Source organism: Symphalangus syndactylus, chromosome 11, assembly GCF_028878055.3.
Source record: "Symphalangus syndactylus isolate Jambi chromosome 11, NHGRI_mSymSyn1-v2.1_pri, whole genome shotgun sequence".
In the NCBI taxonomy this organism is placed as follows: domain Eukaryota; kingdom Metazoa; phylum Chordata; class Mammalia; order Primates; family Hylobatidae; genus Symphalangus; species Symphalangus syndactylus.
This window is the reverse complement of record NC_072433.2, coordinates 17164515-17191472: the sequence shown is the minus strand read 5'-3', so window position 1 is coordinate 17191472 and position 26958 is coordinate 17164515. Positions and strand designations below refer to the sequence as shown.

Below are 26958 nucleotides of genomic sequence, written 5' to 3'. Positions count from 1 at the left end.
GAGAAGCTGAATTGTGAAGTTTGAGGCAGCAGTAAGGGGGCCAGAGGTGACATGCTGTGGAGGCAGCTTATTTTGCGCAGAGCTAGCCTTGCTTTGGTCTCTCTTATGAGAACAAAGGAATGAAAGATGGTTAGAATTTGTTGCCTTTCAGACTTTTCTACATCTCTGCTTAAGGTAAGGAGCCATAAGTTTGAGTCTGAGTAAACTTGTACATTTTCAGATATGAAATGTGTTCTCTTCATAGTCATCAGGTACTCACAGGTTGACTGCAGAGGAGAGGAACCAAGCTATACTTGACCTTAAAGCAGCAGGATGGTCGGAATTAAGTGAGAGAGATGCCATCTACAAAGAATTCTCCTTCCACAATTTTAATCAGGTAATTGTTATAAATTCTTGCTAGGGCTGTGGTCTATTTTAGTCCCTTTAGGCTGTAACTCTTTCTGATTCTGCCAGTTGTCTGGTCCCATGTAGATCTAGGATTCAACTCTTCCCTTCTTTAAGAATTCAGTGATAGAGTGACATCCTTGTTGACAGTTGCTACTACCCACCTGGGTGATGTTTAGCTCTGAGGGAAGATGGTGGTTCGTGTTATTTGGAAAACAAATTATAAAACCACTATTGCTTTGATTTGGTGTTGGTTAAGATATGTAGTTTCTTTTGAAATTTCAAATAACATTAAAAGAGAGTGTAAGCTTTTTATTATTGATTATTATTTTTTGAGACAGGGTCTTGCTCTGTTGCACAGGCTGGAGTGCAGTGGTATGATTGTGGCTTACTGCTGCCTGGACCTCCTGTGCTCAGGTGATCCTCCCACCTCAGCCTCCCGAGTAGCTGGGGCTACAGGCATGTGCCACGCCCAGCTAATTTTTGCATTGTTTGGAGAGACAGGGTCTGGCTGTATTGCCCAGACTGGTCTCAAATTCCTGGCCTCATGCAATCCTCCTGCCTTGGCCTCCCAATGTGCTGGGAATACAGGTGTGAGCCACTGTGCCCAGCCTAAGCTTTTTATGCTTATCAGAAAGAGGCATGAATAAAACTGGTTGAGGAAGATGTACCTGCTTGACTTATTTTCTCCGACTTTTCTGGGCCGTTGGTAATTTTTCTTTCTTCCTGCAGTTAAATTTCTGTCTTTCAGTCATCTCCCAGGCTGCACCCTTTTCCCTGATTGGCTTATTTTTCTCCAGCCCAGTAGCCAGATCCTGAACCTTTTCTTAAAACCTGACCTCCCCCTTGGAAGTCAGTTTTAACAAGGTAACTGTTCCATTAGGGACCCACCCTATTTAGAGAGTCATCTCCGATGACTTAACCTTCAGTTATTACACCACTGCATTTGTATAAGGTAAATGCTTTTGACTATTTTGTTTGTTCAGTTAGTTTGGTAATCCTTTGGACAGATTTATTGTTTTTATTTATATTGGGTGTCGGCATCTAGAAGTCAGACACCATGTTTGCTTAAATAACTCTCTATTGTACCTAACACAGTTCTGGGTACAAACAGGCATTTGATAAATGCAGACATTGATTACAGTCTTTGCTAGTTTCTAGAAGGGTGTGTGAGGACCAGATTCGCACCAAAGAAACCTTCGGCATGTTTTCCTAGTAAATGCCGTTGGCTCCACTGAGCTGCATGCCCAATTCTGTTCTCTATCCATCTGGCTGCCAGCCTCTGCTGTGAGTCTCCAACTCCTAAGAAAACCTGGACCAAGCAGACTCCCTGTCCCCGCTGCCCCACGTGCTTGACAGCTCTTGTCAGGGGCTTAGCACGCTGTGGCTGGTGGCAGGGAATCCCATTGGTACAGTAAGCCTGTGCATAAGCTCTAGGTAGTATTTTCCAAGCTTATTAAAATTCTTACATGTGTACGGCTTGACTTCTTTAAACCTGGCCTAATTTATTGGGCTTGAACATGTGGCTTAAAGTACTTGAGTGGTGTTGCCTCAGGCCCTGTCCATGATTCAGTCCTCCAGCACCATTCTGACCCTACGCTCAGGGTGACTTTCAGCAATGGTAGGGAAGCATACTGGATTGATTGTAACATTATTCACTGGGGCATTTAATTAAGTAGACTTTTTTTCCCATTCACCCAACTTTTAGGAAAAAGAGGCAGATGACAAGAAAATCAGCTGATGTCAGGGAATGTATTCAGAGAACCAACACTGAGATTATATCTGGGGGTCAGTTTTCCCACCAGGCTCCTATGACTTCTGCGTGTACCGTGGCCTGTAATGGTAACTGGTGTCCTGACAGTTGTCAGTGCCCTCCAGCGAAACACAACTAGGAACACACCTACAGTTGAACAAGTTGAGCTTATTGCTTATTGCAGCGAGGGAGAATGCACACCAAAGGGCACCATGGGGTGAGCCAGCATAGGATTTGGGCTTGTGGTAGTGATTTGGGGACTTTACTCTGGATTAGATACTGTCAGGAAATGGGTAACTCTGTCATTTAGTATTTTAATAAATCATATCTATAGGGAGAGTAGATTAAAGCAGTGCCAAAGCTGAAATTGAAGAAGAAGCAATAGTCACTCGTTAGCTGGGAGAGGAGGATGTTTGGTATTTTGTGGCTTGGACAATGTTCATGTTTTGTCGGTGTTCAGATATTGCAGAGTGGTCTTGTTTTTGTCATCATCCGTCATGGTCACAGAGTGGCCTTGTCTGATGTTGATGTTGATGTTCGAAAGGAGAGCACCAAGGACTGGTTGATAGTACCAGGCCAGCGCCCAGGTATCAGGAGCTGCTTTTCTCTTGCTCACAACTAGTGAATAGAGTAGTGACCCTCTGGCACTGACAGGTCCTCATTCATTTTTCATCTAAGACAGAAGAGCCATTGTTTTTTATCGTAACAACAGCATAACATTAAAATAGGATGGTGTAAATAAAAAAAATTTCCAATCTCAACTACTTTTATTTTTCTTTGTTCTCTTCTGGTCCTTCTCCATGGGTAAGTTTGTTTGCCAAGTATGCCGGAGCATGCCAGTTATACATGTGGTTACATTTTTAAAAAATTTTTAATTTTATCATGAAATATTTATTAACTCAACAAAGATTTACTAAGCATTTTCTGTGTGCTAGGTACTACTCTAAGCTCATACAGCTCCCATCCCAGTGGGAAAATAGACAATAAACAGATGAATAGGAAATATAATTTCAGCTAGTGATGAGTACCCTGAAGAATAAAGTAGGGAATTGGAGTGGAGGGGAACAGAGGCACTCTTGGAGGCGGAGTGGTCTAGAAAGGCCTATCTGGGGAGGGGACCTCTTAGGCCTGAATAATGTGAAGGAGCTCAGCACATGGGGATCCAAGGGAAGAGCTTTCCAGCTGGAGAACAGCAAGCACAGAGTTCCCAAAGCAGAATGACCTTGGCATGATTGAGCCAGAAGCAGAAGGCCAGTGTGGAGTGGAGCAGGCGAGGAGACGAGGGGAAGGGTCAGAGCATGGGGGCCTTCTTGGCATGGTGAGGAGTTTGGATTTTATTCTGTGAAGGAAAGCTAATGGAGGATTTCAGGCAGAGAAGTGTCATCCTGTGGCTGTGTTCTAAAAAATCACCCTGGCTGTTCTACTCAGAATAGGTGGTAGGAAGGTCAGAGTGGAAGCAGGCAGACTCTGTAGAACACTGTTGCAGATGTCTAGACTGGGGATGATGGGGGTCTTATGGAGGTATCAGTGGGGATGGAGAGAAATGTAGGGTTCCACATATTTTGAAAGTAGAATAATCAAGACTTGCTGAATGATTGGATGTGCGATGGGGAGGGTCAAGGATGGCACCAAGGTTTTGGTTCAAGCTATAGTGTAAAGGGTAGTGCCACTGGAGCCATTTACTGAGCTGTGGAAGACGGGGTGCAAGGTTGGGGGCAGGGGTATGGAGGTGAGAATCCTGTTTTGACATGTCAGGTTTGAGGTACTTATTAGTCATCCAAATGGAGTTATTGGGTTAGGAGGTGGGTGTAAGAGGCTGGAGTTCAGGCTGAGGCAGCAGTTTGTGAGTTGTCAGAGGGGATCATTGTGAGAGCATGGTCCGGATAGGCAGGAGAGGACAGGATCAGATGGGCAGTGGAGGCACAGCGATGATATGTCCATTGTGGTCTAGTTGCCAGTAGGCCGTTGCATTCATCCTGGGAAAAAGAGGGCCATTCTCTCCAGATTGCTTTTGTTTTTTAGTGAGATCATCAATTGAGAGCAAGTAGGGATGGAAGGGAAGAGTGTTGGAGACCTGGGGAAATAAGAGAAGGAGTGGAATAGTCATTTTGGAGACTAAGAGTGAAAAAACTTGAGAAATGTGGCTGGTTGCTGGGCAGTTCTCAGTGTCACTACAGATTTGGGGTCAAACATTTAAAGTGAAAATTCTGTATGTTTTTTTTTCTGCTGTGTTCAGCTGCTGTGCACAAGCTGGAGTAGGTGCAGAGTTGGGCTTAACAAGGACTGAACTTTTGCCAAATGAATGCAATGGAGGAACAGAGGGACAAGAGAAAAAAGGGAGGGACTGAAACACTGGCCCTCGGAGTCTCGGCCGGGTAGGGAAGTGCAGCTGTGATGGGGAGGTGATAGTGATGAGCTGATAGTGTCATTTGACATCTATTTTTTTTTTTTTTTTCAGATGGAGTTTCACTCTTGTCACCCAGTCTGGAGTACAATGGTGCGATCTTGGCTCACTGCAACCTCCACCTCCCAGGTTCAAGTGATTCTTCTGCCTCAGCCTCCAGAGTAGCTGGGATTACAGGCGCCCGCCATTATGCCCAGCTAATGTTTTGTATTTATAGTAAAGATGGGGTTTCGCCATGTTGGCCAGGCTGGTCTTGAATTCCTGACCTCAGGTGATCTGCCCGCCTCGGCCTCCCAAAGTGCTGGGATTACAGGCATGAGCCACTGCACCCAGTTGACATCATCTTTTTGAAGGGAAATTGAGCAATGCCTATCAACTTTTAAAACTCACATACCAGGGCCAGGCGCGGTGGCTCACGCCTGTAATCCCAGCACTTTGGGAGGCCGAGGTAGGTGGATCACGAGGTCAGGAGTTCGAGACCAGCCTGACCAACATGGTGAAACCCTGTTTCTACCAAAAATACAAAAATTAGCCAGGCGTGGTGGCGTGCGCCTATAATCCCAGCTACTCAGGAGGCTGAGGGAGGAGAATCGCTTGAACCTGGGAGGTGGAGGTTGCAGTGAGCCGAGATCATGCTATTTCACTCCAGCCTGGGTGACAAAGCAAGACTCTGTCTCAGAAAAAAAAAAAAGGACATATCCATTGTTCTAACCTAGAAATTTATCTTCTAAATATTGTTCTGCATGTATGCAAATAGGATATATGGGGATGTCCATTAAAGCCTGATGGGCCTCTATTTTTTTTTTTTTTTTTTTGAGACAGGGTCTAATTCTGTTACCCAGGCTGGAGCACAGTGGTGTGGTCATGACTCACTGCAGCCTTGAACTCCCTGGGCTCAGGCGATCATCCCACCTCAGCCTCCTGAGTAGCTGGTACTACAGGTGTGTGCCACCACGCCTGGCTAATTTTTGAATTTTTTTTGCAGAAAGGGGGTTTCGCCTTGTTGCCCAGGCTGGTCTCGAACTCCTGGGCTCAAGTGATCCTCCTGCCTCGGCCTCTCAAAGTATTGGGGTTATAGGCATGAGCCACCACACCAGGCCTCTAATTTTTTATTGTGAGCAGCCATTTCCATGAGCATATGCACACCATGCTGAGAACATATCTCCCTTGCTGCAACCCTGCCCTCAGCGGGGTTTAAGGGAGGCCTGCTGTGCTCCATATACTCATAGCAATGGCAGCACCTCTCCTGGCCTGAGCTCTACAGACTGGACAAAGCCACAGTCAGAACTAAAGACACCCTCTCCCTGAAAGAGTATGACCCACACTTGGTGGTGTCATATTGAAAAAAAATTTGGGGGCCAGGCACGATGGCTCACGCCTGTAATCCCAGAACTCTGGGAGGCCGAGGTGAGTGGGTTGCTTGAGCCAAGGAGTTCGAGGCTAGCCTGGGCAACACAGGGAGACCCCATCTCTACAAAAATAAAAAAAATTAGACAAGAGTGGTGGCATGCACCTGTGGTCTCAGTTACGTGGGAGGGAGGCTGGGGTTGGAGAATCATTTGAACCCAGTAGGTAGAGGCTGCAGTGAGCCGTGATTGTACTACTGCACTCCAGGCTGAGCGAAAGTGTGAGACTATCTCAAAAAAAAAAAATCTTTGCTGAATATAGGGTTAAAAAATTCATTTTGTTTGTATTGCTGAATAGGTTATGAGCATTTTTCAGTTCTTTATTTTTAATAAAAACTTTTTATTTTATCTTTTTATTTTTAATAAAATTTTCAGGAGTATGATTTTACTTGGTTGGGTGTCACAGTTAAATGGTTTGCTTATGTAGTTTGTGTGCAGTGGTATCACAAGTTTGCTTTAGTCTTCATTTCTTTTACTGCTATGAAAAATGAACTATTGTGGAAATATTTCAGTGACTGTTTCCTGAAGCTTTGAGTTATTCCAGGTTTACTATAAGAATAAATAGCCCGCAAAACACATTTGAACTTCTTTTCTCTCAGAGTTTTATTCTAAGGTATGGTTAGTTCCAGATAATCCAAATTCACTGGATAGCTCAGATGGATACAAATACTTGGAGATTATAAGAACAGAATTTTCAAGGGATTCTCCTAGCATAGGGGGATGAAGTAGCCATAGGCGTCAGTTGCTGTTAGCCTCCTGTTTCCACCCTTGGTGGTGGTACACGGGCTCTGCAGTGCGTCAATGGACAGTATGTTGGTGACAGACAGTGACTCTGTGAGCAGACAGCATGGCAATGGTGGGACTCGAGGCGGGGAGTTTCCACACTAGGAGTGCTTGGACCCAGACAGGGTGGGATTGGCATTTGTAAAGGAACTTTGCTTTTTTGTTGTTCCTGTAGACAGAAGGTGGGAGAGGTCTGCAAGTGACATATAAACTTAGGTGTTTGGTAACTGCAGGTTGTCTGCGTTGAAAGAACAAAATGTCAGGTAGAAATGTGGGTGTGAGAGTCCCATAAAGATAGATTTTGTTATGCATTGACATGTATGGGATGAACTGGAAGCTTACAAAATCCGAGGAGATGTTAAGTTTAAAAGTAGGTGCAGAAGGTGAGGCTTTGGAACCTAGGAAATAGCTACTACAGGTGCCAGCAGGTGGAGCCCTCCAGGGCAGGAGCCCAGGCGGGCCAGGCGGCAACACCCCTCTCTGCCCCTCAGAAGGCTGTCCCTGTTCTTTCACTTCTGAATACCTGGGGCTACCTTGTTCAGCATGGAAATAAGCTCAGGATCAGGAATAGGTAAGCGGCAGTGGCTGGGCGCCTGGGTGAATGATAAATTTTGTGTGTAGGACATGAAGAGTTTCCAGTGGTGATTCAGGAGGAAGGGACCAAGCTTTGTGAGAATCAGCTGTGGTTCTCTGCGGAGGAGCTCCTGGGCCCTGTCTGTGCTTTCTTCGGTGGGCCTGCCCAGCAGGGCATTCAGTCATATTGGATGAAATCATATGAGCTGGTTGATATTCGGGGCAAGGTCTAAGCTTTATTGGTTTTGTATCTTGTTCGTCACCCTCACCTTTTGGTTGCTGTGCTGCTGCCACTGAAGCTTTCTGGAGCTGGAGCGGGAGGGAGGAGGAGTTCTCTGGGCGCCCAGGCTGGGTTGGTGGTGCTCTGCACATCCTAGCAGCAGTAGCACCATATGTGACTTTGGGGTTTGTAAAATGTTTCTTTTCCTGTGCCCACAGAGACTCCTGCGTAGAGCAGTTCAAAGTTACTGTTGCTGCCTTACTTTATAAAAATGTTTTATTGAGGAATTTGATAATAGGCTTATGGTGAACATTTTGAAATGCTTAGTGAAGTCAAAGGCTTGATGATACCAGAAGAAAGACAACTGCTGATGAAAGTCTTAACAATCTTCCACAGAATATTGGTGGAGGTCTCGATAGCTCTCATTGTGAATGAATTAGTTTGGGTTTGATTGTTCTTTGTTGTGCACATCAAAGTTATGAGTGAGTAATGCATCTGTGCACTCTTGAAAGGGGATTTTCTACCTGTGGAGGGTAGGAAAGCATTCCCAAAGAGGATGCCTGTGGCCTGGGTGTCATATAGGTTAGAAAATATCATTTTGTGCTGGGCACGGTGGCTCACACCTGTAATCCCAGCACTTTGGGAGGCCGAGGCAGGCGGGTCACCAGAGGTCAGGAGTTCGACACCAGCCTGGCCAAAATGGCGAAACCCCTTCTCTACTAAAAATACAGAAATTAGCTGGGCGTGGTGGAAGGTGCCTGTAATCCCAGCTACTTGGGAGGCTGAGGCAGGCGAATGGTTTGAACCTGGGAGGTGGAGGTTGCAGTGAGCAGAGATCATGGCACTGCACTCCAGCCTGGGCGACAGAGTGCTCCATCTCAAAAAATAAAATAAAAATTTAAAAATGTCGTTTTGATTTGAAAGTATAAGCTAGTGTTTGTGTGTCCGGCACCAGGTAAAGTGAAAACTCGTATGGCTGTCACACACACTATTGCATTTAACATGTGCCCATGATTGGCTTTGTAACCACAGCAGACTAGAAACCTGAGAAAGTGTTCATAGTTTTCATTGGAATAGAATAGAAACACTCATATTTTAGCAAACTTTACCTAAAGTGTGAGAAGCTAGTAAAAATATCTGTATAGTGTTCATGTTGGTGTTCCCTTTGGAGTTCTTCCTGAGCAGGACCACGTTGATGCTCCCAGGAGGTGGCTGGAATGTCAGTGTTGACGTCCACCAGGGTAGGGAAATAAGAGCCTGAAATGTTATCGTTTGGAGCTTTGTTGCTGCTGATTGTGTCGTACAGTAGGTCTAGACCTGGCGTGTATTTGTAAAAGCGCATGCAGTAGATAGATGAGGAGAAATGTAAAACAGATGTCAACAATGCAAATATGACACCACACTGCAGTGTGAAAACACCATGGTCCTTACACCATCCTTTAATAAAAATGGACTTTTAACTGCATCATTTTCTCTTAGTCGTGTAGTAAATCTTCTGTTTACAGAACTTAGCCTGGGTATTTTGTAAAAGTCAAGCAGCCAAGAAGTATAATTTCCTCAACAGTCTTTGTCTTGCCCTTTTACAGAATGAGTAAAATCAGGTGTGTAAAAATAAAAAAGCAGTTTGAGCTGACGTGAAAGGTATTTCAGATTTATGCTTTGCAGATGATATTGGTATGATTAATGCATTCATTGCTTTTTTTTAATTGCTTTTCACAGATAATGTACATGATGCATGGAAAATGTTGTGGGTTTAAATCTGTGCCAGGTTTAGACTGTGAATATCAACAGATGTTATTATATAAGTACCATAATTATTATAAAATAAAAAATTTGTCATGAAATGCAGTGACATAAATTTCATTTATGTAAATTGCTTTCATTAGTATAAAACCTTAGTGTAGCTGTTAGGGTTTGTGAAGCACTTTAGATGAGATTAACTTGGTATAAAGTGGTCACAAATGGGTTGCTTTAAATTTAATTGACAAGAAAATAACACTCAAAACTTAGGAAATTACTGAGGCATTTGCCTGCATTGCTGGTACCGCTTAAATAGGTTGACTATGAATTAATAACAATAGACTGCTGGCTCAATAATTGCAGAAAATAATTGAAAGGAGACCTTAAAAGTATTTTGGTCTTGCTCATGTCTGTTCTGTTTCTGGTTTTCTTTGGTGTGGCTGCCCACCGCTTCAGTACTGCCATTATCAACAGCTTTCGGGTTTGCCCCGCAGGAGTTCTGTCCATAGTTGTGGTGCGTTAGGGCCATGACGCAGAACTTGCATTTAGATATGTCAGAATACAGATATTGGGTGCCTGATGGAGCAGCTGTAGCGGCTGAGCAGCCACTGTGTTCTTAGCAGAAACAGTGCTGCACTCACATTCCTGTGGCTGGGTAGCAGCCAGTTGCTTTCTGCCCTCAGGAGGGATTTGGTCCAGCAGTGTGGGCAGGTGGCTGAGGTTCTTCTTCCTGGCTCTGAGCTCTCCGTGTTTTGCTCTTTTTCTTACATCCTTTTAAACAAAACAAAGCAGTAATATTCTCTCCCCTGTGTTGCAGAGAATTATTATTATATTGCGCTTTTGATCTAGGTTAGAGTGGGGCATTCTGACTCATTTACTGAATTTCGCAGAAAGACACTAAACCAGATTGAGATCATGGAATTACTTGTGGTCATACTGGGTCATGTCACAGTTACCAGATGCAAGACTCACATCCCTGGTTCCCACAGCAACATTTTTAGATCCTACTGTGACATACAAAGGTTGTTTTTTTGTTTTTGTTGTTTTAGGCGAGATCTTGTTTTCCAAGGACTACTTGCTGGATTAGTTTTCTCCCTTAAATGGGTTTTACCATACTTCCCAGAGGAAGGGAATATTCACCAGCTGAAACAAACAAAGCTGTACTTGTTTGGGAGTAGCCCAGGTATCACTGTTGAGCAATCAAAGGTCATTTAATTGTATCATTAAAATCAGTCCTATCAAAACAGCAAATGCTGCTAATGACTCTGTTTGCTCGTGTGCTCTCTGCCAACAGGGCAGGATGGAGGCTTTTTTTTTTTTTTTTGAGACGAAGTCTCGCTCTGTCACCTAGGCTGGAGTGCAGTGGTGTGATCTTGACTCACTGCAACCTCCACCTCCTAGGTTCAAGCGATTCTCCTGCCTCAGCCTCTCAAGTAGCTGGGATTACAGGCACCTGCCACCAAGCCTGGCTAATTTTTTGTATTTTTAGTAGAGATGGCGTTTCACCAACATGGCCAGCATGGCCAGGCTGTACTTGAACTCCTGAGCTCAAGTGATCCACCCGCCTTGGCCTCCCAAAGTGTTGGGATTACAGGCGTGAGCCCAGCTGCTGAGGCTTTTTGCTATATCATACATCAAACTGACTTCAAGTGCCCTGTCCTCGCCATCGCAGCCCTGTCTGTGGACATGCACCAGATGTGTGGAGCAGCCCCTGGCTGGCTGGGCCAGGAGTCACATGGTGTGGTTCTGTCAGGATTCGTGAACCCAGCAGAGCTGTTGGGCTTACATCCACTGTGGGGCTAGTGCTGCTCTGGATCCAAGGTGTGGAAGGAGGAAGATGCAACAGAAGGACCTGGTTTCGTTTCTGCCCAGAAGATCTCCTAGTTTTGCTGGGGAGGTGGCACATCTGAATTGTACAAGGTGATTGACTTTTTTCAGCTTACGATGTTAGTCAGGTACTAGAATGTGAAGTGCTGTGCTAGTAAGCCCCAGGAGGTGCACTCCAGGGTGGCTGCTGCCTGGAGAAGGGGAGTTTTGAGTTGGTTCTTGAAGATCTGGTATGTGGTTGTAAGGGAAGGCACTAAGGGAGGGGTTAGTAGGTGGCATAAGTCAAGGACAGGGAGTAAGAGGACATACCTTGTCTGCAGTGTGTTGGGAAATGAGGGCCCTAAGATGGGTTCGGTGAGCTGGGCCACAGAGTACAGGGCGGGTTCCTGTGGCGTACTCTCCTGGGGTAGCTTTCCCACCAGTTTGGGGCATCTGAAAGCAAACTCTTGTCTCTCTAACTGTCTTTCAAATGGCTTGTTCCTCTCAGTAGCCGCACCAGCATCCTCTCAAGCACCTAGACCTGAAACGGAAGAATTATCCTGGTGATTTGTTACTAAGAACTGGTCAGTCGTCCTGTAGTGCCTTTCACAGGACTGTGCTGCTGGCCTGGATACAGCTGCCTTCCCTCTAGAGTTCTGGTAGGAGCTTCCTGGCCACATGTTACCTTTAGGCTCTCCTTGCTCCCACTGGCCTGCATGCCACTTTGTCATGACCAAGTTGGTCTCTGCTCAGATAATCTCACTGCCTTCCGATTATATTTTATAGGGCATGCTTCATCTTCTCAGAGGTTTTCAAAGCTGCCCACAGCCCAGCCCTAAGCCTATCGCGCATTACTCTGCAAGAAGCCTCTTTCCTCAGAGGTTAGAACTGCAATGTTCATGAGAGGTCACCTAGTCATCCCTTTCACTGAAGAAGTGGGGAAAACAAGGCTCAGACAGGGGGAGTACCTTGACCAAGGCCACAAAAATTAGTGGCCATGCTGGAATTGGAACCAAGGCCCTTTTCATCTCAGTTCAGTGGTTTTTTTGTTTTTGTTTTGTTTTTAGAGATGGGGTCTTGTTCTGTCACCCAGGTTGGAGTGCAGTGGCATGAACATATCTTACTGCAGCCTGGAACTCCTGAGCTCAAGCGATCCTCCTGCCTCAGTCTCCTGTGTAGCTGGGATTACAGGTGTGAGCCACCACACCCAGCTCCTCAGTTCAGTTCTTCTCTTTCTTTATTCAAACTGTTCTTCTCCTTTCCATGCCCCATCTCACCCTATCCTGCCCCTTCTGTTCACATCCCACCTATTTCTAGAAAGTTTTTCTTGATTTTTATGCACTTAACAATAAACAGTTATTGAACACTTACTGTAGGCTAGACACTGTGCCAGACACTGGGGTATAGCAGTTAACAAAGCCGGTACGGTCCCTGTCCTCACAGAGCATACAGTATAGTGGGGGAGGGAGAATGTAAACAAAGAAAAAAGTGAATATATCATTACAAGTTATGCTAAGTGCCAGGAAGGAAAATCTTTTTTTTTTTTGAGACGGAGTCTCGCTCTGTCATCTAGGCTGGAGTGCAGTGATGCGATCTGGGCTCACTGCAAGCTCCGCCTCCCAGGTTCACGCTATTCTCCTGCCTCAGCCTCCCGAGTAGCTGGGACTACAGGCGCCTGCCACCACGCCCGGCTAATTTTTTTTTTTTTTTTTTTTTTTTTTTAGTAGACACGGGGTTTCACCATGTTAGCCAGGATGGTCTCGATCTCCTGACTTCGTGATCCACCCACCTCGGCCTCCCAAAGTGCTGGGATTACAGGCATGAGCCACCCGCCCGGCCCCAGGAAGGAAAATCTTAACAGCAAATGGTTAGTGAACACTTAAACTATGGGCCATGGCACTATGGGAAGGACTTTACATGTATTTATTCATTTAATCTTCACAGAACTCTGTGAAATAGATTTCCCGAATTTTACAGAGGAGGAAACTGAGACTTAGACTAAGTGACTTGCCCAAGGTCTCACAGCTAGTAAGTGTGGAGTCAGGATTGGATTCCAGGCAATCCATACTGTTAGTGGCTCAGATACTGCCTCTGCATCAGAAAGGGGTGCTGTGAGAGAGAATAATGGGAAGACCTAATTCTCTTTGAGGAGCATGGTCAGGGAAGGCCTTGGTAAGGCCTTCCCTATAAGCTGATGCATTAAAAAGACCAATCAGAGGATAGAGTAGAGGGGACAGAAGGTAAATCAAGGAGAGTAGTAAGGAGGCTGTTACATCCCTCCAGGTGAGAGATCATCACTGGGGTGGACATGGCACGAGATTGTGAACTGGGACAGTGACAGAGGAGAAGTGGAGAAATGTAGAGACTGGAGCTTCAGGAGTTCACATGAGCAGAAACCTGTGGTAGCACACATAATTCTTACAGAAAATGCAGGTATAAAGAGAATACCCACCTTTCTCTGACTAGCTAGGAGTGGTAATGGATGATAAGGAAGAACAGTGAAGGGTATTAAGGATGACTCCCAGGCTGGGCGCAGTGACTCACGCCTGTAATCCTAGCACTTTGGGAGGCCAAGACAGGCAGATCACGGGATCAGGAGATTGAGACATCCTGGCTAACGCGGTGAAACACCATCTCTACTAAAAATACAAAAAAATTAGCCGGGCATGGTGGCGGGCACCTGTAGTCCCAGCTACTTGGGAGGCTGAGGCAGGAGAATGGTGTGAACCCGGGAGGTAGAGCTTGCAGTAAGCCAAGATCATGCCACTGCATTCCAGCCTGGGCAACAGCGAGACTCCATCTCAAAAAAAAAAAAAAAAAAAAAAAAAAAAAAAAAAAAAGAATGACTCCCAGATTTTGGGCCTGGAGGAAATAGGTGGCTGGAAGTGATATTTACTGAGCTGGGGAAGTGTGGGAGAGGAATGGATTTGGGATGCAGGGATCAAGATTTCTGGTTTGGACACTGTTTATGGAGTGCTGTGAGACATCCAAATGTCAACTTCCAGAAAATTTATGTCTGAATTAGAAAGCCAGAGGTGAGGTCTGGGTTGGAGATAATTGGAGAATCATAGGTATGTATGGAAAAAAGCCAAGGTAATAGATGAGATGACTCAAGAAGAAATTATAGTGTGAGAAGAGAGGATGGCTCAGGACTTGGTACATTTAGGGGTGAGTTAGAAGAGGAGGAGCTGGCAAAGACAAGAAAGATTTGTTAGATAAATGGAAAAAGGCTGCAGGCTCATGCCTGTAATCCCAGCATTTTGGGAGGCCAAGGCAGGAGAATTGCTTGAGGCCAGGAGTTTGGGGCTTCAGTGAGCTATGATTGTGCCACTGCACTGCAACCTGGGTGATAGAGCGAGACCTTGTCTCAAAAAAAAAAAAAAAAAGGAAGAAAATCAGGTCAATGTCATGTCACAGAATCCAAAAGAAGATGGTGTTTCAAAAGGAGGGAAGTATCAATTCTGCTGAGACACCAAGTAAGATGAGTACCAGAGGATGCCCATTGGAGGAAGCAGCATGGAGGACTTCAGTGACTGTAGCAAAGATGGTTTCGGTAGGTGGGGCACAGGCCAGCCTGGAGAGGAGGTGGAGCTCTTATGCTTTATACAGATCTGATAGTCTCAGATATTAGTCTGTTGTCTTTTCTTTCCATTTAGAATTCACTCCTAGACTTATACTTGTTTGTGGTGTTCTTTCAGGCTTATTTTTTAAATTAAAAACATTGTTTTTAGAGATGGGGTCTTCCTCTGTCATCTAGCCTTGAGTACAGTGGTGTGATCATAGCTCACTGCAGTCTCCAACTCCTGGGCTCAAGTGATCCTCCTGCCTCAGCCTCCCAAGTAGCTTGGACTACAGGCACATGCCACCATGCCTGGCTGATTTTTAAAACATTTTTTGTAGAGACAAGGTCTCACTATGTTGCCTAAGTTGGTCTTGAACTCCTGACCTCAACAATCCTCCCACCCCAACCTCCCAAAGTATTGGGATTACAGGCATGAGCCATCGTTCCCAGCCCAGCCTTGTTTTGATATTAATTAAGCATCTTAGAGCTTTGATATAGGGCCTATCAATATTAGAGCTAGAAAGGATGGGGCAACTGAAGCCCAGGGGTAATGTAGTTTGCCCAGGGTGATGACGAACTAGTGGCAAAGTTAGGACAAGACTAAATGCAACTGGCTGGGCACGGTGGCTCACGCTTGTAATCCCAGCACTTTGGGAGGCCGAGGCGGGCGGATCACGAGGTCAGGAGATCGAGACCACGGTGAAACCCCGTCTCTACTAAAAATACAAAAAAAATTAGCCGGGCGTGGTGGCGGGCGCCTGTAGTCCCAGCTACTCGGAGAGGCTGAGGCAGGAGAATGGTGTGAACCCAGGAGGCGGAGCTTGCAGTGAGCCGAGATCGCACCACTGCACTCCAGCCTAGGCGACACAGTGAGACTCCGTCTCAAAAAAAAAAAAAAAAAAGACTAAACGCAACTTAGATTATGAACAGGGTCATGTAACTGTTTACTTGTGTCTCTCTCCAGCTAAGGTATAAGCAGCTTGAGGACAAAGACTTGGATTGTACCTGTGTACATCTCCCATAGTACCCAGCCCAGGGTTACCTAGTTGTATTTTGAATGCATGAGGGCCCCTGATTAGGTTCACTATGGGTGATCCTAGTCAGTGCACTTAGCCCCAGGGGAACATAGGGTTTCATCTTTTTGTTCCCTACAGGATACATACAACCCTTTCTCACCAGGGACTTTTCCTCTCCCTCATCTTCCTACTCCTAGACATCGATGATTCCTAATGGTGACCAGCTTATCTGGCTGCTAAGTTGTTGTGTCTGAGAAGTGAGAGAGGGTGCTCTGCAGTGCCACAGGGTGCTTCCCAGAACCGCAGCATTAATTGTGCTTTTGTTCTGCATGCAGTATTGAGACATCAGAGAAGAAAATGGGCTGCTCATGGTGTCCTAGTCAGTTGCCTCCAACCATGAGAGAGACTAAGACTGGCATTCAGTATTTTAGCACCACGGTTTCAGCCACCCACAACTACAGCCACAGTCGGTTGAGAATATTGATGTCCTGAGGGCCCATGGCAGATTCTTCTAAGACTCGACCAAATACCACACTGGGAGGCTGCCACAGGCCTGTTCGCTGGCTATCCATTAGGCATTCATTTCTGTTTCAAGACAATTCTTTAATCTCAAATTCTTTTCCTTTCCTTTTCTGTGACCACTGGTCCAGCTTTCTTGGCTGATTTTTCTTTTTTTTTTTTTTCGAGACAGAGTCTCGCTCTGTCGCCCACACTGGAGTGCAGTGGCATGATCGTGGCTCACTGCAACCTTCACCTCCCAGGTTCACGCCATTCTCCCGCCTCAGCCTGCCGAGTAGCTGGGACTACAGGCACCCGCCACCATGCCCGGCTAATTTTTTTTTATTTTTAGTAAAGACAGGGTTTCACCATGTTAGCCAGGATGGTCTCGATCTCCTGACCTCGTGATCTGCCCGCCTTGGCCTCCCAGCACTTTGGCCACCGCGCCTGGCCTTCCTTTTCTTTTTTTTAAATCATAACTTGGTGGTGTGCTATAAAGAAAAGCTAAAATATATTGGCAGTATTTTTGAGGAATTAATTTTAGAAATTTGGATATAAAAATGTTGCTTTAAGGTCATTCTGTACACAGGTAACTCTTAATATTGCATCATTTACCTGAAATGCAGTCCAATCAGTTTTCTTTGTGACAGATTAGAGGGTTACAAAGTATTTTATGAGCTAGTGAGTGTTTGTGTGTCTGTTGGGTGTAGTAGCTCATTGTTAGGTGACCTATGAAATAACATAGGTTGTTTCATTGAAGCTTCCCAGAAGCCTTCTAAGGTTAGGTGTTTGTATTCCCATTTTGCTAATGGTGGAAAAGTCAGGGAAGTTAAAGAGCTTGCTCAAACTTCCAGAGGCAGTGGGCAGTGGGACCATCATTCCAAGGCCAGATATCCCACCCTAAGGTGACTGCTCTTCTCTTAACACAAGTCTGTATTTTGAAGGATTGTAGAATAACAAAGGAACAAAGGATGTGGATTGCAGTTTTGTTTGGGAATGTCTTAGAGCTTTGAATGGGCAACTCTGCTATTCAGAATTGAATCCGTTTCTTCTGTTTAGGAAGAAATGTTTATTTTGGAGTGCTCAAAGGAGGCTGTATGTTATTTGCATGTTTTGAAGAAAAAGATTGCCAGCTACTGAAAGGAATTTGACTTGTAAATTGCTACATGGTTCCCTATGCCCTACCCTGAAAGCGTTAGTTTATAATACTGGATTGATCAATGATCAGTTCTAAGTCTATTACAGATTGGAGGTGAGCGTCTGTCTAGAGGGGAAAGTCACTTCCAGATAGGTCTGCAGAGAGCAGCAGAAAACTTTATTTGGAGAAGTGGAACTCTGCATACAGAAGATAAACATTGAAGCCACTAACTGTATAGCTGTGGATACAGATGTATAGAAGAGAGGGCCATTTTAATTCTGAGTTTGTTTAAACAATTTTTTTTTGTTTCTTTTTATTATTTTTTAAGAGATGGGGTCTCTGTTGCTTAGGTTGGAGTACAGTGACGTGATCATAGTTCACTGTAGCCTCAAATTACTGGGCTCAAGCGATCCTCCTACCTCCGCCTCCTGAGTAGCTGGGACTATAGGTGCATGCCACATTGCCTGGCTAATTTTTTTTTTTTTTTTTTTTTGAGATGGAGTCTTTCTCTGTCACCCAGGCTGGAGTGCAGTGGTTGCGATCTCAGCTCACTGCAACCTCCGCCTCCTGGGTTCAAGCAATTCTCCTGCTTCAGCCTCTCAAGTAGCTAGGATTACAGGCATGCGCCACAACGCCCAGCTAATTTTTGTATTTTTAGTAGTGACATGGATTCACCATGTTGGCCAGGCTGGTCTCGAACTCCGGACCTCAAGTGATCCCCCCTGCCTTCACAGGCAGGGATTGTAGGTGTGAGCCACCATGCCCAGCCCTGGCAAATTTTTTAATTTTACTTTTTTTTGTAGAGATGGGATCTCACTATGTTGCTCAGGCTGGTCTTGAATTCCTGGCCACAAGTGATTCTCCCATCTTGGCCTCCCAAAGTGCTGTGATTACGGGCGAGAGTCACCACACCTGGCCAATTCGGAGTTTCTTAAAGTATGATTCTGTTATGTAAGCTTGTGGGTGAGTCTCTTCCATTTTTCTATGTGTTTAAAACTGCAAGCTTTAAATAGAAGGGTCTAACATTTATAGGTTACTCATACTCCACAGAGATCCACATCCACCAGGCCTCTCATTCTAATAGGAATGATACCCTCCTGTTAACATTTGAGTGGCATGTTCAGCTGGTAAATACATTTTTTTATGATTGCATAATATGTTTTATAATTTGGAAAACAGAAGAGTATAAAGAAGAAGAATATACCTGTAATCTTTCTGCTCACTTAAAAACGATATCTGTGAATGTTTATTTGTGTGAATGTTATGTATGTATATATATTTGGGATCATATTATAGATACTTTTGGTCAGTTGCTTTTTTCATTTCATGTATAGTGAATATTTTCACATCAGTAAAATATTTTACCTCATGATTTTTTGTTTTGTTTTTTGAGACAGGGTCTCACTGTGTCACCTGTGCTGGAATCAGTAGCGCCATCTCAGCTCACTGCAGCCTCTGTCTTCTGGGCTCAGATGATCCTTCTACCTCAGCCTCCTGACTAGCTGGGACTACAGGCATGCACCGCCACACCTGGCTAATTTTTGTATTTTTTGTAGAGACTGGGTTTTGCCATATGGCGCAGGCTGGTCTTGAACTCCTGGGTTCAAGCAGTCCACTCACCTCAGCCTCCCAAAGTTCTGGGACTGTAGGCATGAGCCACTGTGGCTGGCTTACCACATGATTTTGAATGGTGGGAGATATATAAATTATGCCATTGAACAAAAAAGCCATATTTAATTTAGCCAATCCCTTTCTACGGTAACCATCCTCACAGAAGAGGCTTTGTGAGCCCACCTTTTCTAAATGCTCCGTATTAATGCTGTCAGTCGGACACAAAAGTGTCAGGGAGCTGTACTGGGTGGTTCTTGCTAAATATACTTAGGATCTTCATGCCCATTGAGATCAGGCATGATCCAGTCACCTGTTAAAAAAGTAAATAGAAATCATCACCTAGATAGAATTGATGCATTGAAGCTAAAAAATCAAGTCCTTCAAGTTACTTGAGACAGCCAGAAGGAAAATGTTATGTTATAGGACTTTGTAGCCACCATTCTCACAGCTTAGTGCAATGGTGTAGGAAATATTTTCACAGAAATGTTTCTCTTTTAGAGAGTTTTTTCGGATAAAGAAGGCTTGTTTAATTCAGGAAGAGTTATTTCATAGGAAATTAAATCTTTGTAAATCCTCTATCACATTTCCACACTTGCTAGTTCTGTGGCAAATGATGGCTTTTGAGTGGTTCAGGAAGGGTTTCTTGAAAGCAAACAATTCCATGCTTTATACATATTTGTGTTTTTATTTTTGAATTGGATAAGTAAGGGACATGTACTTTCCCCTTTGTATTTGTCTCTGGGTGATGTTGCTGGTTCCCAAACTCAGAATGGTAATTATTACTTATAATGATTTTTTAAAAAAAATTTCACTTGGTGAGAATGTTTTCTTGGGCCTGATGAATGACCCCAAAGAACTTTTACAACACAACCAGTGATGTTGGGCAGGCGCTGGAGAGTGGCTGCTGCTTAGAGATCAGTAATTGTTACATCACGGTTTGGTATGCTCAGTGGTGTCTAATCAGGTCGTGTGCTTGGGAACCATGAAATAATTCTCTTTTCAAGTCTTAGTGCATCATTTTTTCCGACATTGATCAAAGATTGGAAAACTAGTATTATATTTGTAGCCACGGTATTCATAACTGTCTTACATTCTTAATCTTTTGGCTTTTTGGTTGAAATACATCTACGCCTCTTAAATATTGAAAGCATAATATCCTTTAACCTACAACTGCAGAGTTAAAATGAATTTTATGTGAAATATTTAGTCGTGGACCACATCTTCAGCTTTTTATATGCCACAGTGGTCTTGTTTTTTTCCCTTCCATTGTCTGATAGTGAGGTCATTTTCAGTCCTCTGAGAAATTCTATTCCCAGCCAGATGCGGCTCATATATTAAAAGTAGCACCTGTGGCTAATATCACAGCAGCTTACCATAAATTTACATGGTAACTAGGATTATATCTGTCAAGACTGTTAAAAAACATCTAGATTTAATTTGATTTCCAGTATTGTAGAAGCTCTCCAACATTTTGCTTCATAACTATATTTTAAAAGTTAAAAATCACTCCATTGTTAAGTTTTATAGCACTCCTAGTGCCCATTAAGTTGATTTGTTCAATGGAGGTCAGAGTAAAGCAACTTGGCTACATTAAGATCGGAAACCAACCCATTTGTGACAAATTTAGTCCTTTCGTGTGAATCTTCTTAATGTTTCTACACTGATTGGATTCAGGTGTAGCTTATGTCAGTAGCATTTAACCTCAAAAGAATGAGCAATCTGATTGGGTTGTTGTAAATTATGAAGCATTTTGCTTTTGCTGGTTTAAATGTAACTGTTGACTCTGCTGCCTGTGCCTGACTGCGCCACTGCATCTGCCTGAACACGAGTGGTTTGGGTTTGAAGACATCTCAGAAAATTGGGGTACATGCCCTCATCCCTTTCCCTCCTTTATGTGACCTTCCTAAACTCCTTTATTCCCCATTATCCTTTGAGTCATCTCCCACATGTTACGATTTGCACACCTGCAGTTATAAAATTATTTTGGGGTGTCATTATATCATGTTGTTCACCAACTTTCCAGCATTTATGAATACAATAATGATTCACTGTAAATCAAAATAATTTACAAGTTACAGAGAATCTGCTCCTGCAAATAAGAATTGAATGATGAATTTCTTTGGTGTCCTTTCATTTGACAAAGAAACTGGTAACATATTTCTTTGTATTTGTAAAATTTAGCTAGCAGTCCAGAACGGAATTAAAGTATAAGTTCAACTTTCTGGAAATTTTGTGTTTTAAAACATGTTAAAAAATATAAACCAGTTAAGAAATAAGCAAAGTCTGTTTCCTCATTAATAGTTGCAATTGGCTTGGCAGTCGTCTTGCTCCTGAATGAGACAGTTGTCATGTTAAGTGTTGGCGCTGAGGCTAGGGCAGCGTGTGTAGCCCTGAGTGGAAATGCCTGCTTTAAGCCGGAACTCAGTGTGGAGGTTCTTTCTGCTCTGTTGATCTTTCTGGAGGGAAGTTGTAAGCTTCTTTGGCCTGGGTCTCACTAAGGAAGTGGAACAGCAGCCAAGAATTATTATGCTGAAAATGTTGTGGTGATAGAAAAAAGATGATTAGAAGTGAGGCTAAAATTATAATTTAATATGTTACCAAGTGTAATTAGTCACTTAACAGTATAAGAAAATACCATTAATAACTGATTTGGAACCTTGTAAAATATTTCTTGGCGAAATTTGACGTCTTTTTTGTGTACCTAGGATCAGTTGAGCCCCGTGGGTAACTTGGGTGCCCCGTTTGTGACCCTGGCTTGCTGTGCAGGTTCCCCTTGGACATCCGTGGAGAGGAAGAGTAAGAAGGAGATGGCTGTGCCCAGCCCCGGCCTCTCACACAGCCTTCTGGATTGTTTTCCCTCTGCTCCTTCACTCCTTAATAACTCTCCATGGTTAACCTTTCTGTCCTCCCCAGTCGCACTGGACGCTCCTTGAGGAACAGGAGCTGTGACCAGGGCCAGAGCCCAGGAAGGTGCTGGGTACAGAGCAGCAGATTGGTAACTGTGTATATCACATGCTTTCAGGAGCAGACTGTTGGGAAGATTCTGGGATTTCCAGACATGTTAAAGATTTCAGATCCTGTGTGGAAAGCAGAAACGTAAGAAACTGATAACTTGTTTTGCTGACCATGATCCTTTTTCTCTTCAGGTCATCCATTGCAGTATGATTTTGTTTCTAAAGGTATCAGTTAATGTTCTGAAGGGGACAGGATTCATGACGTAAAGCATTTATTTCTTCTAATGAAATCCTTATTTAGCAAATTTTGGCTCATAATAATATGGTTACTATTGGATGAACAGATAAATCCATTTTACATGAAAATATTTTTTTCATTCCATCTGCAGATATTTCTTTTTAAAATACATACAACTTTTCCCTTACTAAAAAAGATGAATTTTATTTGAGAAATCAGTTACTTTGGTATTCTGAGACTAGGTTATAAGTCTAATATTGCAGTGTTTTAGTACTATAATTAAGAATAGGTTCTGCTGGTAAATGTTGGAAAGAGGCAAAGAAGAAAGTTACAATACATTGCCTATTTACCAATTAACCATTACCTGCCAAAAGCACATCAGACTCACACAGCGGACATCCGCTAATCCAGTGGTTAGCTGTTCCGGGCTCTAATGCACACTGTTTTACACGTTAACGGTTTTGAAGTTCCAGGCCAAAGCTGACCTTTCACATGTGCTCCGTTCACAGTAGGAATCTCCACTCACTGCTTCCTGTCAGAATGGATTATGGTGACACAGCCCAGGGCCCACTTTGGCTGCAATTAAGTTTTTGATCAGAATTATTTCGTTCACAAACAATCACATTTGTTAAAATGTTACATCTGCCCTGAGAACCACTGGCAGACTCTCAGTTTATCAGTGTGATGCGAGCATAAGTCTTCATTTGTTTTTCATAAAATGGCAAACCATCTTATACATGTTATTTAATTTTATTTTTTTCTTTTGTTGGTGTCTGCCTTTCATTTCATTGGGTTTGGAAGGAAACTGTGTCTTGAAATTAGTCTGAAGCCTCTTGAAGACTTGGGGAATTTGAATGGAATTGCTTTTGGTGCAGAACAAAATTATCCAGTTGGGAGCCAAGACTCAAATATTATTTCCAAAAATTGTTAGTGGTGGTTCTGTTTCTCACACGAGGAAACGTTTTAGCCTTGTGAGTATGGGGCTTGAAGCTCTGCTTCTTGGTCTGCAGTGCCTGTAGCCGCCATGCCTACGACGTCGCTGCCTTTTGGTATTTATCATAAGGCTTGTCTACAGATCTGTCACTGTTGCCATCGACTTTGGTGCCAGAAGTGAAACCAGTCCTGCTTCAGTAGACTTGCCTCTCATGCCTCTTTGCCTTCCTTTTAGAAGTCATTTTCTCACTAAGGAACAGCAGCAGAGACACTGAAGGAACCTTTTCTCTGAATGACCATTTTTTGTTTATAAAATGATGTGGGTATTGGTGGAACTTTTGAGTTTTATAGCTGATTTTCACTATTTGACGAGGGTGTCCTCTCACCCTTTTGTGACCTTCCTATTCTGGAGAAGAGTCTGTGTGATTGGGAGCTTTATGTGTTGGGTGGGGTACTTTGGGAACACAGGATTAGAGTTTGGATTAGAGTTTGACTTAGAATGGAAATTAACCTTTGACTTAATTGTGTGTGAGAGTGGAGAAGGGGGAGGGGATAGAGTTAGGAGGCTGTGAAGTTAGGAGTGCTTGAATGCTGTCTGAGAGGTTTAGAAATTTTAATTACCTTAAAAAAATATATACTTAGAATACTGTTAAAGGAATTTTTACCAGGTTTTAAAATATTGCATTAAAACTCAAACTATTTCCCATTTGTTTTGACGTAACCAAACTCATTTATTACTAACTCATAAAGTTACAAGGGGCAAAAGAAAGGTGTTGTACAAAAAACCTTTTTAGCGATAATTTTTTAAGCTTTTTAATAAAGTAGGGCCTAGCTGCACATTTAAAATCCAAAGACTTTACTTAAATGGGATAATGTAAACACTGGTTATATTAATATAGCCTTCATATTGTCAGATTTGTGAGCACGCATAAATCTGTTTTCTTAAATGTATTATTATAATTATTTTTTACTCTTTTAAAAATCATATTTGGAATATACCTGATTATACTTACTATTTAAAGGAAATATATTTAAAGAAAATATTGAATAGTATTATATTTTGAAAGAAAACCCCAACATATAACCTTCCAAAAATAGACATTCCTAAGGTACTGTCATCATTCATTACTGTCCTGTCTTCTTAAAAAGTGGTACACAGGCAGAAGGTGCAGAATTTGTATCTTATTACAAGCTCATGTTGATGTAGTCATTTTTTATTTTCAGGTTTTGATGTTTTTTTTTTTTTTGAGATTCTGAAGTTTTAGAAGTTTGTATTTATAACTTTTTAAGCCCATGTAATGCATATGGGGCATCCGCTGGGCCATAGGAGGAATCTTCACTTTTGGAGGGTGTTTTTAGGGAAATCGGAAGCAGTCAGGAGAAAGAATGGTGCATAGTGCCTCTGTCTGTTCAAAAAAAACCAGAGGCTCCTAAAATCCTGTGTAGCATCTACCATGTACAGACAACCTCCATTCTTAAAACTTTAAATGCATCTAAGGAAGGGACAGCCTTCTGCCTGCAATGAGCAACAGCTTCACATGAGATACCCAAGAAGGTTCAAAAATACTCTTTCTGAAAGGCTGATACAGACATCTGTGACTTGGGGTCTGCCTCACAGTATATGAAACGGAAAGATAGATTGGACACTTAACTACCTTAAAGTTTTACTAGAGCTTGTAAAGACACTTCTGAGGTCCCAAATAGGTCCTTTATGCCAGACAGAGCCCTCTAGATTCTTTCCCAACCACCATGAAAAACTAGCCCTCTCTTCCTAAACAATATAATTGCTGGCGTAAGGAGACCGCCACTCTGTAATATGAATTTTTTTTTTTAATCACCAGGAACATGGCACTTTTTTCCTTATGTTGGCCATCAGGTCACACAGTGGGAAGAACTCCACCTATCATTGGTCTACTCACTTCTTCTCATTATGGGAAGGCTGAGGCTGAGAGGCAGAAGTAACTCTCCCAGGCAAGAGAGCTCGACCTGCACCCAGGTACAGCTTCTTTTCTCTATCTGTGGACTTCCGATGTCAGAGGACTATTTGAGTAATTTTCCATTATATTCTGCATGGCCCAGAGAGATTTAAAGTTAAAGCAGAGTACCACTCTTGTAAATAAAATGAAATCAAACTCTAATAATTGTAAGGCATGATTTTCCAAACCTCCAGGGTTTAGGGCAAGTAACTGCTGCTGTCCCTGCTGTCTCCAACCCTGCTGGTCTCCTGAGTCCTGGTTCTGGACTGTACATTTCTTTTAGAACCACCCCAGTTTATTTCTGACCTTGCGCCCATACCCCATAGTCGTGGTGCAGCATATATATATATATTTTTTATAACCCTGGATGTGCAGGTGGTCATATTTCCTAAGGTTTCAATAAAGAATGTATCTCAGAACACCAGGGTAGGAATGGCTCCCAAGTTTGCACTGGGTGCTTGAGGTAAGATTAGGCAGACCCAGAGTGTAGTGGAGACTTTGACCTCATTATGAAACCCTTTAAATATCATAATTTTGAAAACATAAGGTATGAGTTATTTCAGAGCAGTACTCTGTTCTCTGGGCACTAAAGATAGAAATGAATGAAGCTCTTTTATCCTGACTTCTCAGCCTCCTCACAATCCCTTGGTGAGTGGCCCTCGTTTGGACAAGTGCAGGGGCTGAGTGTGGAGGTTGAGTGTCATGTCCACAGACACATATGACAGGAAGAAGTATTTTGAGCATAAGAACTTGGTTCTTGGCCGGGCATGGTGGCTCACGCCTGTAATCCCAGCACTTTGGAAGGCTGAGGAGGGCGGATCATGAGGTTGAGACCATCTTGGCCAACATGGTGAAATCCCGTCTCTACTAAAAGTACAAAAATTAGCGTGGTGGCGCATGCCAGTAATCCCAGCTACTTGGGAGGCTGAGGCAGGAGAATTGCTTGAACCAGGGAGTTGGAGGTTGCACTGAGCCAAGATCACGCCACTGCACTCGAGCCTGGGCAATAGAGCGAGAGTCTATCTCAAAAAACAAAAAACAAAAAACAAAAAAAAAAAACTTGGTTCCTGAGAAGTCTACTTTGAGGATCTTTCCACAGCACACACTGCCTGCACCTTGGAGGATTCGATGATGATATCCTTGCCATTTCAGTTTTGGTAGGTAGATTATTTGTTCTGACAGGTTTAATTGTCATTATTTTCGCACACTAGACTGTTAATACCTGAATTAATTGGTTGCTTTAATAGGTGTTCAGCTAAAAGAGGACTTTATCATATTATCTGATGTTTCCACTGGGAGTTGAAAAAAGGGATTTTAAAAAACCTTTTCATTTATTCCATAAATCTCCAAGTGTAGAATTGCTCTTCTAATTTTGCCCCTGAAACTGCAATGTCTATTGGTAGAGAGTTCAAAGAATCTTTATATTCAGAAGGCCTGGCTTTTAAAAGATATATTTGGTATACATGTCTCTCTTCTACATGAAACCATAAAATGGTTTCTAAAAGAGACAGTTACTCACTGTATGTGAGACTGTGAAGCTTCTAAAAATAAGTAAAGAAAACCATGGTGCCACATGGAGAATGAGTAGGATGTTTTAATAGTATAAAGTGATTCAGGATACACAATTCAATAAATATTATAACAATATTGGAAAAAAGGGCACAGGGAAAGAAACTACATAATAATTTTTTCTTTTTCTAAAACCTGTTATACTTTATCTCTTATAATTAAATTTAAAAAATTATAGGGGCCGGGTGCAGTGGCTCACGCCTGTAATCCCAGCACTTTGGGAGGCCGGGGCGGGCGGATCACGAGGTCAGGAGATTGAGACCATCCTGGCTAACACGGTGAAAGCCCGTCTCTACTAAAAAAGTACCAAAAAAAAAAAAAAAAAAAAGCCGGGCATGGTGGCGGGTGCCTGTAGTCCCAGCTACTTGGGGGGCTGAGGCAGGAGAATGGCGTG

At 43.2% G+C, this 26958-nt stretch overlaps 1 protein-coding gene across 3 annotated transcripts in view; it reads left to right on the top strand.

The window, feature by feature from the left end:
• Positions 1-26958, top strand: part of PCBD2 (pterin-4 alpha-carbinolamine dehydratase 2) — a 58543-nt gene that overhangs the window by 3962 nt on the left and 27623 nt on the right. For 2 of the 3 annotated variants that reach the window (XM_063611719.1, XM_055233052.2), the window contains exon 2: positions 245-376. In XM_063611719.1, coding sequence (XP_063467789.1) covers positions 245-376 — 132 coding nt within the window. Of the gene's footprint in view, positions 1-244; positions 377-21916; positions 21991-26958 lie in introns of all 3 variants that reach the window. The other variant, XM_063611720.1, reaches the window with a different exon arrangement.